General features: G+C 39.1%; 1 protein-coding gene across 5 annotated transcripts in view; it reads left to right on the plus strand.

Annotated features, from left to right (window-relative positions):
* Positions 1-13,667, plus strand: part of ATP2B2 (ATPase plasma membrane Ca2+ transporting 2) — a 319,480-nt gene that overhangs the window by 215,505 nt on the left and 90,308 nt on the right. For all 5 annotated transcript variants that reach the window (XM_032447214.1, XM_032447210.1, XM_032447211.1 and 2 more), the window contains exon 5: positions 9,254-9,451. In XM_032447214.1, the coding sequence (XP_032303105.1) occupies positions 9,254-9,451 (198 nt within the window). The remainder of the gene's footprint in view (positions 1-9,253; positions 9,452-13,667) is intronic.

The raw sequence follows: 13,667 nt of genomic DNA on the forward strand, positions 1-13,667 counted from the left end.
AAAGCTAAGAAACAGTTGTGGCCCGGAAGATAACACAGTTCCAGTTAAGTAAGAAGTTTGAGAGAGTGAGGTAATGAGCAGTAGAAACTGAGAGGGAAGAAGGAAGAGCTAGCTACCTGATATTTATCAGAGGCATTGGTTTCTTTGAGATAAAACAAAGGGGAAAGTAAAGAATGTGAAAAAGTATACGAAGGGAAGAGGGAAAATGTGCAAGATGAGCTTTGGGAAGAGGAAAGGACATAGGAGGCAAATAGGGAAACAGGGAAAACCATAAATAAGTTTAACAGAAGGCATAGAAGAATTAAGGCAATAGAGAGAGGGAGTGGGGGAAGTCTGCCTTTCAGTGTCCTGAATATTTCAGCCTGACCGTTCAGTTCATCTCCGCTCACCACTTACATAACCTGTAGAAAATAAATGCATGCTCAAGATGTCTGCCTGAAAGCATCCTTAGTTCATCTCACTGAAAAGCATTTCAAGGGGTTTGCACCTCCTACATTAATCAACATTATTTTATAATATAATGGTAAGCTATCAGTAATATTTTAAACCGATGATGTTCTCTGAAGCAGACTTTGAAAGTTTCTGATTTTCATATCTTTATCTCTTGTTTTTTGTTAATATGTGCCACGCTCAAGGGATGTATTAATGAACCTTTTTTTTTTTTTTTTTAATCCTGCAATGACAATCCTCTAGGCCCAGTCTCTTCATTAATGAATAATGATGGAACAGAGTAGGCAGTTGGGTCATTTTATCCTTTAAGTGAGATGAAAAGACCTGAAAAGAATGCTGCATTGCAGCTATAAACAAAATGGTTGCAGAGTTGACAAAGTACTTCTGAATCATATTCTGCTTTTCTGGAATATTCCCGGTTTTTGGAAGATTGCCAATTTCCCCAAACATTTTTTGCCATGTCTGGTAGCAATTTGCATAAATTTTTGGACATCCCACCTGACTGTGAATATGGACAAAACATTTTGTAGGAGGCAGAAGCACAAGTAAAGAGCACAGAAAAACCCATTCTAATCTTGGTATCTAAAGAGAAGCATATGAAAATTAAAATGCAGTTTTCAGTTAGTTACAGAAGGGATAAACTAACAGTTCTGGTTAAGCCAGAAGAAACATTTCAGATGCTTCTCTTCCTGGTGTGAGCCTAACTGGGATTTCTTCTGTTCTCCATCTTTCAGTGTCATGCAAATGGGTGCTTGAGAACACTCTCTTAACTAAAAGGTATTTTCAGATAAAGGAATAATCTGTGGTATAATTTTGACAGTTGCATCTTATCCAGTATCTGTGTATTGCTTTGTAATGACTGATATTAATTATCTCAAAGTCCTAGAGCTTTACTTATTAACTGAACTATTACCATGAGATTTTACATGTGTACAGACTGTACTGGTGACTGCTGCCATCAGATGTGTTTCCTACAACTGGTGTCAAGATCCTTTGTTCCTCCACTTTGACCTTTAGACCAGAGATGGCGACTGTTCATGCTCTTAAGACAGACTGTGCCTTAATGAGTCTGTGCGCTGTGCTTGTTTTCTAAGATAAACTCCAAATGATGAGGGACCGCTCCATTAATAAAATAGTTGGCACAGAAGAAAAAAATCATCACGTTTCTGTCACTCTGCTTTTATGCTCACACCTGTAGTTTAGTGTGCACACCCTCCATGAGATAGCAGGGAACTGAATTGAGTCCTTAGGCAACAGCTAACCAAATATATATCTCTGTGTTAAATTGCAGTAGTGCCTAGAATTCTGCCCAGTTTTCATATAAGAAGAAATCTCTTTTTGTTACTTGTCAATTTCTCACTATTCTTGTTTCTCTTATATGCAAAAATTTGCTAAAGAAAATTGCTGTGTTCTCCTTCTGTATGATGTATGGCTGCAGTTCCAAATAACTGTATTGCTGTAGTTGTGACATGGGGACGTATTTGTCTTTAGCAGCAGATTTGAAGCGGAGGTGAAAGCGGTCCAAATCAAACTCAGTCTAAGGGATTTACTTATTTCCAGCCCGTGGATTTATTTTGGAGCATCTATTCCTGATTAACCGCTATGGATTAACTCTTTGTATGGATGTTTTTGTTTTGGATTAAGAAGGACTCTTCCCAGTTGAGCTAGATTAAGCAAAGCAATGAATTAATGGGCTGGAATTAAAATCAAATAGCTAGCACAATGTAAACATAGGAAACCAGTATGCAATAAAAATGGTTAAGCTATAAATTGATAAGCCTAATTCTAATCTGAGATTTCATATTAAATAAAAACTTAAGCTTCCAAATATTTAGTAAAGGATAATTAATAACTGTAGAGTTTATTGGGCAGCAATAAGAAAATTCTTATTACTTCAAGAAAACTCTTGCGCATTTCTATTAAGATTTGAGACTGAAATGGGACCAGTTCATTCTGCACAAAAATACTTGGTGTCCTTGACTGGTTCTGTCTTACACTCTTTCTGCAGCTGGTGTCTAGGAGCTCCTTCCTTGAGGGTAGTTGCTTTACAATTTAATTTGGTATTTGCTCTGTACTAGAAAATAATCTGGAGAATTTCATTAGTGATTATTGCATTCAGATAAGGTTAATTATACTGAGGGATAATCAAGGTGATTGACAATATATGCTTCATATTGAGAGAGTCTATTCTTTGGGCTTTTTAATGTGCTAAAATAGGAAAAGTCTGTGGGTGTTGTATTCCTAATGGAGTGCTATTGCATGTGAATATATGAATAAAATAATGCCATATCCCACACAATGCTTGAGATTGCTTTGGTCACCATTTGTATTTGCTAGTCATTCACAAGTCAGAGGCAAGAAAACTGTCCCTTCTAACACTATTAAAGAAAAAAAAAACAAAAAAACCCACAACTTTTACTATGCTTTACAAAGAGCTAAGAATGCTTTGAAGGAATAACATCAATTCTGTTCTGAAAGTAACATCAGCCCGACTAAATCACTGCTGCTGACCTTGTGCTCTTCTCTGCTGCTCTTTTCACCCAGGAGCTGAATTTACTAATTATCAGTGGGCTGGAAGGTCTTGAGACTGACTTCTTGTCACTTCTTTTCTTGATGCATTTAGAAAATGGGGCAATAGGGAGCTTTTTGGACTTGCTTGAAATACTAGTGCCAGTGTCTTTTAAAGTTGACTATATATCTGTGTTATGAGATATTCGGGTGTTGGATGAAACTTTACAGCTCCTTTCATTTTTATTGTTCCTTCACTTTTATGTGGTGCTTAGAGGAAAGGTAGATGAAGATCTTAAGTGTGGGTCTCACTTGTTTCTGGAGAGCATGGAGATGGTAATACTGAGTGTGGTGCAGTGTTATGTAGGTAGCAGGGAGCTCATGGTGTTTGTGCTGTTTGAAGTTTCAAAGGTCCAGCTATTCTAAGACTCCTGGTCAGTGGGATGTTGTATTCCATTGGGATGCTCAAAATGCATCTTATTTTCTTACCATCTTCCCACAGGTTGAGCATTATGATTTTAAGTGACATCATTGTCACATGCAGGAGCAATAGCAGCATTTAATGTTGCTTGCAGATGGTATAATGATCACAGAACTCTTTTTTTCTTCAGTGTTCTCTTTTTTAGGTACCTTGAATTCTGTCTCAGATACACAGTACCTTAAGATAAGCTATAGCAAGTGCTCTGCCTCTTGCAAAGGCACAGCTTGAAGCAAGTACAGTTGCTGTGCAGCTGACGAGCTGACACTGCTCACGGGAAAAGCAGATGACACTGACAAAGATAGCAATGAAATTAAGAGCTGCCAAGTAGCAGCGCTTGGAGGTAACACTTCAGAAAAACACAGCTCACTGCTATCTGGTTTGTTTATTTTTTTAAAGTAAGGGTGGGAGGGGAGAAAATCATGCTGTGGAAGCAGGCTTAACATAGTGGCTTTGGTTTTTCTTTTTTAAGCTGTTTTCATTTGGTTCCTTTATGGACATCACAAGAATATGTGTTGCTTTCTTCAGAACTTAAGATTTCTTTCTTGTGTTATTTATTTAAATATATTTTAAGTTATTCGTCTTAACCTACAGGTTCCTGGCCTCATCTACAGAAAAAACCTCTTTTCCATACTGCTGTTGTGATGACAACATATGTTAAGCTGTGCCACTGTTCGCTTTGCCCTCTGGCATCAGCATCAGGGCCTGAGGGAACAGCACAGAGCTGTCGGGGTGCTGGGAAAAGGTTCTTCTCCAGGGGGTGCTGGACACAGTCCTGAACTGCCAGAGCTCATGGAGAGTTTGGGCAGCTCTCAGATGTTGGGTTTGGATTTTGGGTGGCACTGTGTGGAGCTGGGAGCTCAGTGATCCTGGTGCATCACTTCCAACTCAGGATATTCTGTATTCAGCTGTACTGATTACCAGAACATTGCATTTACGTGTATATGCTTTGATTGTAATGTTTTGCTTGCAAAACTTCAAGTGATTTAAAATTGCACTACGATAAGAAATGCAGAAAAAAAATCAGTTTTTAATCTTTATGATCAGTGGGCAATTTAGTGAAGGCTGTAATTCTGGATTACTTTCCTGCGGTGTTACTTAATAGCAGCAGTGCCCAGGCTCAGTGTCACTGGCTATTGACTGTAAGAAAAGGCTTGGGCACACATGCAGTTGGAGATGTTGGAATCACCAACTAATTTCAGGGACTTCTTCCCCTTTCTGTCATTCCCATGATTACTGCCAGCAATACACTTGAAGTAAAGAGGTGAATTTTTTTGTAGAGGTCCAGTGAGAGTGATGGTAAGTGGTTATGAAGGTGTGTTAATTACAGAAGGCTTTCAACTTAGTTTTCCTTTGGGCTCATTTACTTGCTGCTCTTTTTCTTGGCTGAGCCCTTGGGTCGCCTCTGTTAAGCTAACGTGGTTGCTTTTCCCTTCAATTGCCTGATTCATGTTAGTGCTTTTTCAGTGTGGTACTATAGGGTAGTCAGTGAGTGCTGTCTTGAGCTGTTGTAAGAGATACTTGATGTAAACATTAAGGGCAAGAAAAAGCTTTCAAGCGATCTGGAACAATCATAACTCAGCATTTTAACGGTTTGCTTTTGATAGTATTTCCCTTCTCTTCATTCTACAGTTTAAGTGGGCATGAACCATTCTAACCATTCTCTTCAGCTTTATGTTGTACTGTTTTTTTTTCTCCAGAATTGTTGCTTCAGTAGCGACGTGATTTTGCTGTTGTTTCATCATCAAAATCATCCTGTTTGCGATGCTGCATTTGGTTGCAGAGGAGATGATTGTCAGGAGAAATATAATATTTCAGGAAGCATGAATTGGTTTTATGTTCAGTGTTCAGTAGCTGGCAGTTGTAGATAAGGAACAGAGAAAAAACATTAATTGTTGTTTCTCCAGGTTTTTAATCAATCTTTCCCTTTGAAACAAGTAAATCTGTGTTAAAAGACGAGTTGGAGGAAAGAAGAACTGGATATACTGCACATCAGAAAAGATTTTCTATGGCATCACACTGTTCTCCCCAAACTTCAGGAGGATTTTGAGGAAAAGTTTTGGAAACAAGCCTTGTGAAATTATTTAAGTGCTGAATGCATCGGTAGTCAGTGTTCACAGTTCTTATTAAACACGTACAGCCTATCTGTGGATAAATTTAATACAAAAACTACATAATCATTATCAAACACTTCGGCCAAGCAGAGAAGTGTCTCAAAGCCTCAACACACAAAAGTATTTTTATAAAAATTATCCTTTTGTGGACCCATGCGTTTATAACCAGTCGGTGTGCCTTATCACTGCACCAAGTACAGCACAGAATGCAGGGACACACAAGTTCTGAAGTCATGTAGAGCTGATATCTCCATTAAATTTTACAATCCCCACCGATTCTTATTCATTTCCTGAGATGTTTTGTCTCCTCATATAGAAATACCATTTCTAATTGCTCTCATCTGCGCTATTGTTTCATTATTTGTCGCAGCAGTCAATACATGGATTAAGCGATGAATGGAAAAGAGAAAAAAATATACAAGAACAGTAATGAAGTCGGTGTGTGTAATAAAGGGAGGAGAAAAAAGCAAATCTAGCAGCAGGAATGCCATCTCCTCGTTACAAGTAATGGTGAGGACAGATGTCCACTTGCAGCTCTTGCTGTGCTAATTGACGTTTCCACCATCTGTACTGCCCAGCAGTGTGCACTCGCTGGGAAGCAGCGTCCTACAGATCTGCCTGTGCAACACAAAGCGTGAGTGACCTCCAGTCCTCTGCAAGCCACAAAGTTCGCCTTGCCTAAGGCACCTTTAGGACTATGTAAAATAATATTTCTGAATAATACATAACAGATTATTTGAAGAGATAAGGGGGGCTGTGTACCTTCTGCTGACAGTAGCACTGAGAACTAATAGAAGCTTTGCAAAAGGAACATCTTTGCCTTAGATTCTCAACTCTCCTGTGGACTGCTCTGTGTGTTTTGTGTAGTCCCTTTTTGACCTTATCTTTTCAGTAATGCTTGGGACTTTATCATTGGTCTTCAGCTTTCTTCACGCTCTCCTTTCCTCTTGCTCAGTAAATACAGGTGTTTGTCCATTTCTAGCATTCAGAGAAAAAAAAAACAGTAATTGCTGAGTAGGTTTTGAAAGTGATAGCCAGACCATGGGAGGATGGAAACTTTTTGATTAGAACTGAACACTGAATTTCATTTTCCATCATTTCTAAACAACTTACAGGAAAATAAATGTCATAATTAAAGAAGAAAGAGTAGGTAATATAATATAGGTTACATAAACTATAATCTGGAAGATAATGTTGGACGTAGATGCTTTAAGCCCCATTTAGTCCTCAACCTTATAGTATCTAAATGTCAAAGTCACTGTACAGTTTTTGTGTTAGAGAAGCACGAGCTCTTGGATTTCTTTGGAGTACTTCCGTGTGTGTTAAGATCAGTGCCGTAGGGCAAGATGTATATACTTTAATGTCAGGAAGCCATGTATATAGCACACTTTGTGAAATGATGACTCCATCATATCTAGCTAAATGTAATTAGGGCTGTTCAAAAATAAGTCCTATATTTCCTGCACTTTATCACCCATCCCTGCCACGCTGTTGAGTAACCACTCACATGCTCACCTGCTGGAGCTGGCCCACTGTGGTGCACATATGTTCTGTGTTGGAAAATAATCCTTTAGCAGGCACTTTTTTCTTCTGATTCCCAGCGTGTTTGAGGTCTCTCTGTTTCAGACATGTTTTGCGTGTCTGCCTGTAGATACCTGATACAAACATTTCTATTGTAAATTCCTACACTCTCAGTGTTGTTAATGAATTTGCCTCTTAACATATGAAGTCATTGCTGTGTTCTGGATATGTTTTGGGGAAATATTAGAAACTGTGCATGCCGTTTTTAGTGAAAAGCCTGTTTTGTATTCAAGGGCTTTGCAGCCCTCTGGAAGCTGATTGAACTGGCTTTGTTTCGTTTCTCCTGAAGGCTTGTCACTGCGTCACATCCCATCAGGAGCAAGTGACCTTTCTGATCTCTCATGTACATTGTCCTAAGTTCTCTGGTCTGCATTGGTTCACAGTGCAGCTATCCAAATGGCTCACTGTTTGCAATTCACATTTCATGGGGGCAAAGACTTTACCCCACATTAGAAGCTGAGTGACAACTCGTGGTCGAGCTGTGAAGTCTGGTGTGCAATTGTGTGAATCATGGAGATGGTTATAGGCACGTTTTATAGCAGCTGGAACCTGTCCGTTGTAGTCTCACTCTGCAGTAGGTACTGAAAATTAAATTGGGTGAGGTAATAATAACTACAGCATGCCTTTATCTGGGAGAGGATAGTGTTTCTGAGAAGCTGAAGGTGAAATGAAAGTTTGATGAGTTAGTCAAGAGCCAGGAGCTACACAGCAGTTGTAATTATATACTTCAAGTGAAAGGTGAGTCAACGTCTTTGGCTGTATTGTGGCAGGATTGATACGTTCAGAGAAGCATCGCTTTAGGCAATTAGGCTAGTGCTGGGTGCTTTCATCCAGCAGCTATTTTACTGCCATGCGTCTGCTGCGCTACTGGGAATGGCTGCACCAGTCCTGAATGGAGGAGATGCAGAGCTGAGTGCTGTTAGCATGTTTGGATCCTCACTGCTTCTGCTTAGCATCCTGGGGATTCTTGTAACAGAGATTCCTGTTCCTCATGGACTCACAGGAGTCAGGGTTCTTAGAGGAGAGGAGTTAGCCTGAACTGCATTAGGAGGGGGATGATGGGAATCGTTACAGAGTAGGATGGTTCTTTCTCTCGTCAAGGCCCCCTTGTAGCCTTCTGGGGTTCACCCATTTTCATTGTATCAGCTCAGTGTGAATAAGCATGACTAATTTTACATGGCTAATTACATTCAAATCCTACAGGCTGTAAATTTTCCAAATGTGGTATCAGTATTATCTGACAGATATATGTAGCCACTTGCTCTATTGCCGTTCTTTGTGCTTCTTCTGCTCTAACATTTGTATTTTGTAGCTTTTTTTTAAGCAGAAAAGGTGCTAGACATGAACAGACTCAATATAATTAACAAAAATAACAGGAAAAAACATCTAAGTGAAAGGTTACTCAGCACCACTACAATCACTTTCTTACACTCTATCCAGAATTTAAAGCATCATGTAAAAAATCTGAACATCTATACAGATTTAAGGAACCTTTGTTTCCCTTTATGCAAACATGCTGTCACTGTTGCTGTCTCTTCAGGGGAAAAAAAATTGATGCAGTTCATTCCAGCAATTATGTGACAGTACATATGCACCGAGAGCAGTTGCTTTGAAGAACATGACATGCCTTATTGAGTTTTTCTTTGAGGTCATTGACCTGAGGTCAGAACAAAGATGTGCTGCTGCTTCTGGTATTACTGAAAGCTGCCAACAGTCATTCCAACCTCATCCCAGATGTAACATCTGAAATATAACTTACTTTGACCTTATGATTATATTCAGAAGTCATTATATACACTTGTATGCTTTTATCTACCTGTATAAAGACTTATTACTGTAATCCTACTATTCACAGCCTTGTTTAGAATTAAAGCTGTCAGGAATTGGTACTAATTAAAGTCCTTTTCAGAAAGCAGCGACAAATCATCTTGCAAAAGCAAAATTTAAGTCTGTTTGTTAATATGCCATGGGTGGTAAAGCTTGTTTAATTGCTACTGAGATAATTTATTTTTAAATTATTATAAATGTATTTTAATTTATACTATAATGTATTGAAAGACAGATATAAGCAGCTACTGTTTATATCACTGCAATTTTACTTACTTGTTGTTGTAATTTACAGGGTTAGCTGGCACTGCTGCAGATCTAGAAAAACGAAAGCTTATTTTTGGAAAAAACTTCATACCCCCAAAGAAGCCAAAAACGTTCATACAGCTGGTGTGGGAAGCACTGCAGGATGTGACTCTTATAATCTTGGAAATTGCAGCCATCATATCCTTGGGGCTTTCGTTTTATCAGCCACCTGGAGAAGGGAATGAAGGTAAAAACTTTTTGCTTGAATTCATTGACATAAGTTTAAGTAAAAAAATAAGTCCTGTACCTCCAATTGTTTCCATCCCTACCCCATGGAAGTTCACAAAGAGGAGCTCTCCATTTTGTTTGCTTCTGTTTCCATTACATGTGGTAGTGACACATTATTTGCGTGCTTGACATTTCTTTATGCAAACCACTGAAGTTCATGCCTCATGTTAAGTGACTTAAAAATCATCAAATTCTTATGAAACTTCAGTGTTTGTATTTTCGCGTTTGAGCTTGTGGTTGGTATTTATTAATCTTAGATTATTGCTTCATGCGTTATAGAGCAGAAACATGTAGTTGCTTACGTAACTGATGATCCTGTGTATGCAGACCCAAGCAGGACTTGGTGATATTCACTCATTTTGGTGTTTTCAGTGATGTCACCATGGCTAATGAACCTAGCTCAACAAAGAGCAATGGAGGCCATGTCATGTTACTGCTGTGATATCTGTACAAGGCATAAAGTCGCCCTCCCCTCCTTTTTGTTCTTTTTTTCCTCTCCCTCCTTTGGAAAGCACTCTTGAATTCACATGCTTAAAATATTCATTCCTCTGCATAAATGCGAGATTTCCATTTCTGGCAACTGATCCAGATTTTTTCTTTCCGACTCTGTCAGACTTATAAAGCTGGATAAAACCTGCTGTGTGAAATGACGTGAACAGCTTGGCAAATGTATGAAGAATGCCTTCTTCTAAATATAGCCTTGAAATGCTTTTTACATTTGCTTCAGTTTCCTTTGGCTACTTTCCTTGAAGACCCTTCCTTTTTCCTTTCCCATTCACTAACACAATAAGCACAGAGCTCTGCAGAGCACTTGTGGCAATTCCTTATCTTTTATATGTGATCAGGAAGCTTTTGTTGCTTTCTCACGTTGAATTATGTTATTGTTGTTTTCAGCAGGTGTTTGATTTAGGCGTGAGTAAGGAAAGGAGGTAATTTGTTTTGTTTTTTTTTTTTTAACTGAAGAAAGCATGATTTTTATTACCTCATAACTGGACATAATAAGGTACCCTGGGGACATCAAAAACCACAAGTGATGGTTTACAAAATTAGAATTAAAGCCTGCAAACTTCATTCTTAGGCACAAACATGCACGCTGCTCTCACAGAATCACAGAATTATCAAGGTTGGAAAAGACCTAGAAGATCATCTAGTCCAACCATTACCAATACTTCCCGGCTAAATCATATTCATCAACACAACATCCAGACGTTTCTTGAACACTCTCATGGTCGGTGAATCCACCACTTCCCTGGGCACCTCTTATTATTAAGATTATTTAGTAGAGAAATAATGTTGAAAACAGGATTGTTACAGGGTGCTTGGAAAAGAGGATTTGTGCCATCGGATTCTGATTTTATACCATCATTATTACTGTTGCTCTTTTGGTTTAATGCAATATTTAAAATGTTTCTTTTCCCATGGGAATGTGTGACACATCTGAAATTCTGGAATGCTACAAACAGCTCAGCAGTGCAACCTGGGAAAGCATGTTGGTGTTTTCCCACAGCACAGTGTTTCCATTCAATGGCCTCTGGTTTCCCCATCATTTTAGAACTGCTTTCCTTGAAGGTTTTCGCCATGCTTTACAAGGAGAGAATAGATGAATATAGAGAATATTCTGTAATCCAGCTTTTTGAATGCGTTTTAAATTTGGTCCTTTGAATTTTTTCAGTGGTGTATTTGTTTTGTTTTGGGTTTTTTTTGAGCAATTCTATATATATGGGAGATTCTCTCATATTTAAATCAGTAATTGAAACTGATGCTAAGGATACCTGTAGTTTATTGGTAGATGTCCTTTCCAAGGACACGTTTATGAGCAGGCAGGTACCTGTGCCTGGCCATGTGCCTTGCAGCACTAGAAGGACTGGGAGAGCCAAGGGAGAAATGCCATTTCCCTCATGCCTGATGGTTTGAGATTTGGCATGTTTTTAAATAACAACATGAAAATGAGAGGCTTTGAGACAGAGATAGTGTTTATCTCCTGTATTTTTTTAATCTAGCAGATGTAGATGCTAGTTACCTAATATATTTCTAAGCCTTTTACAAATCTAACTTTATCTACCAATGGCTTTTTTAGTTTTTTTCCTGATGTGTTTGAAGGCTGAAATACACAGATCCAAAAATATCAGAGTGCATTAATTGCTTTGAGACCCTTGTCTGATGGTGTGGTCTGATGTATGCATACATGAGTATGTATTTGCTGTATTAGGCCAAGATGTGCTCTAAAGTTTATATTCTGTGGGTTAGTGGACTTTTTTTTTTTTTTCCCCTTTGATACCATAGATGTTGATTCGTCACCCAAGTTTAAGTCCTCTGACTGCAGTATGGTTGCATTTCCAGATCTCAACACAGTTTGGTACTGTCTTCAGTAAAGTAACTGGATAATTATTTTCTGAGTTGCATTCACTTTCTGCCATTGGAAACAATTGAGATTTCTGTGGTTTTTGCAGTACCAGTAACTATTATCAACCAACCTCATACCTGGTAGTAACCTATTGTTCAAAGTACAGGAAGTTTTTGTTGGCCTACTTCTTTTTCCATCCTCATTTGAGAAATGAACGTAATTTGAAAAACATTTCTTTTCCTACTGCAATCACACAATTCTGTCTATGGGAGTTACTGGATAATAGTGCAGTTGGGCTTTATTGCTTCTCTAGAAGCTGCTTCAGCTCTATTTTCACATTGTTTACTAGGAGTGAAAGTTTCAAGAATTTGTTATCAGAAGCTGCGCTGCTGTTTTTGTGATCTGCTTTGCATTCCTTTTCAGCATCCGACAGGCCATTGGGAGCAATTGAGAACTTCTGCATAAATGATTGTCAGCCCCATGGCAATCACTGCTCTCCTCGCTGATCCACATAAAATCATTTTAACATTCCTTCAAAAAAGTGCAGGTTTTTTTGGTGTGTGTATTTTTGTAAACCTGTACCGAGAGGAAATGCAGATGCAGATGTAGTCACTGCTGCAGTGTTGTTCACACAGGGATGTGAAAAGTTAAAATGTGGCTGGTTAAAAATACTTTATTCCTCTGAACAAAATTCCTCGGAGTCCTGGATTAATAGATTACAGACTGAGTAAAGGTAATAGTGAGGCAGTGATCTACAAAGAGGATTTATCAAAGATATGGGATCCTGCCTTCATGGTTTTGTATTTGTACTTATTTATTTTTGCTTTGTAGATGAGTTAGCCCAGGATGGTACAGGACACTACCCTGAAGTTTAGTCCTCCTATGCCAGGTGCTTTAAACTGTTTTGGTGGTGGTGTGTTGCTACTTGAGGCTGTGGCTGGGTTGCCGGCTGACCTGTTGTGGCTTAGTTCCCTTTGGGAAGATAATGTTTCCACATGTTCAACATTCAAGTATTTCCTTACTGGTCCTATAATGTACCCCACAGCTTGGTCATCGGGGTGATAACCTGGAGATTCAAATCAGAAAGGGCATCCCTATAGGAGGTAGGTACAGCTGCTCCATAGCTCCCATAAGCAGCCTACCAGCAACCCTGTACATGTTCTAGATTGAGTTTCCTTGCTTTCATTGTCTGTACATTGTCTTCTTGCTCTCCATTGTGACCAGCAGGTCTTGGTTCAGCCATGCCAGTCTCTTGCCTTTTGTGATTCCCTGCACCTGGAATGGAGTGCATAGAGAGATTTTTTCCTTGTGTTGGAGGATGAAACTCTAAATCTCAGCCTGGCATGCCAAATCAGCAATCAGATGCATGTTAAGAGTATGGGACAGTGGAGAGGGAGGGGTAAAACAAACAAACAAACAAAAAAAACCAATAAAAAACCTTGGCCTCATCACAAGGAATAATGGCTCACAGCTGTATTGCCCCAGGGACAATTCTTAGAGGTTAATTTCTTCAATTTATTGGCATACAAGAGATTTGTGTTTCCCTTCTGTTTGGAAGGAGAGCAGTGCATCACTTTCCACTTCCCCACAAGGATGAATGCTGGGACTTAGGAGGAGAGCAGGCAGGCTCTGCGGTTCTGTCAGTGTGGGAAAATAAGGAATAAGACCCTTTCTGAGCAACCATGCACAATAGGGACAGCTTGACAGTAGAGCTGACAAACTCTTCTCTCTTTCTGGCCTTTTAATACGTCATTTGCTTCCCTTCTGTGCATTGGCAAAACTGCATTCGTGTTAGTATTTTCTGGTCTGTCACTCCTTGAGCATCCAATTC

This window comes from Coturnix japonica, chromosome 12 (genome assembly GCF_001577835.2).
Source record: "Coturnix japonica isolate 7356 chromosome 12, Coturnix japonica 2.1, whole genome shotgun sequence".
NCBI classification, from domain to species: domain Eukaryota; kingdom Metazoa; phylum Chordata; class Aves; order Galliformes; family Phasianidae; genus Coturnix; species Coturnix japonica.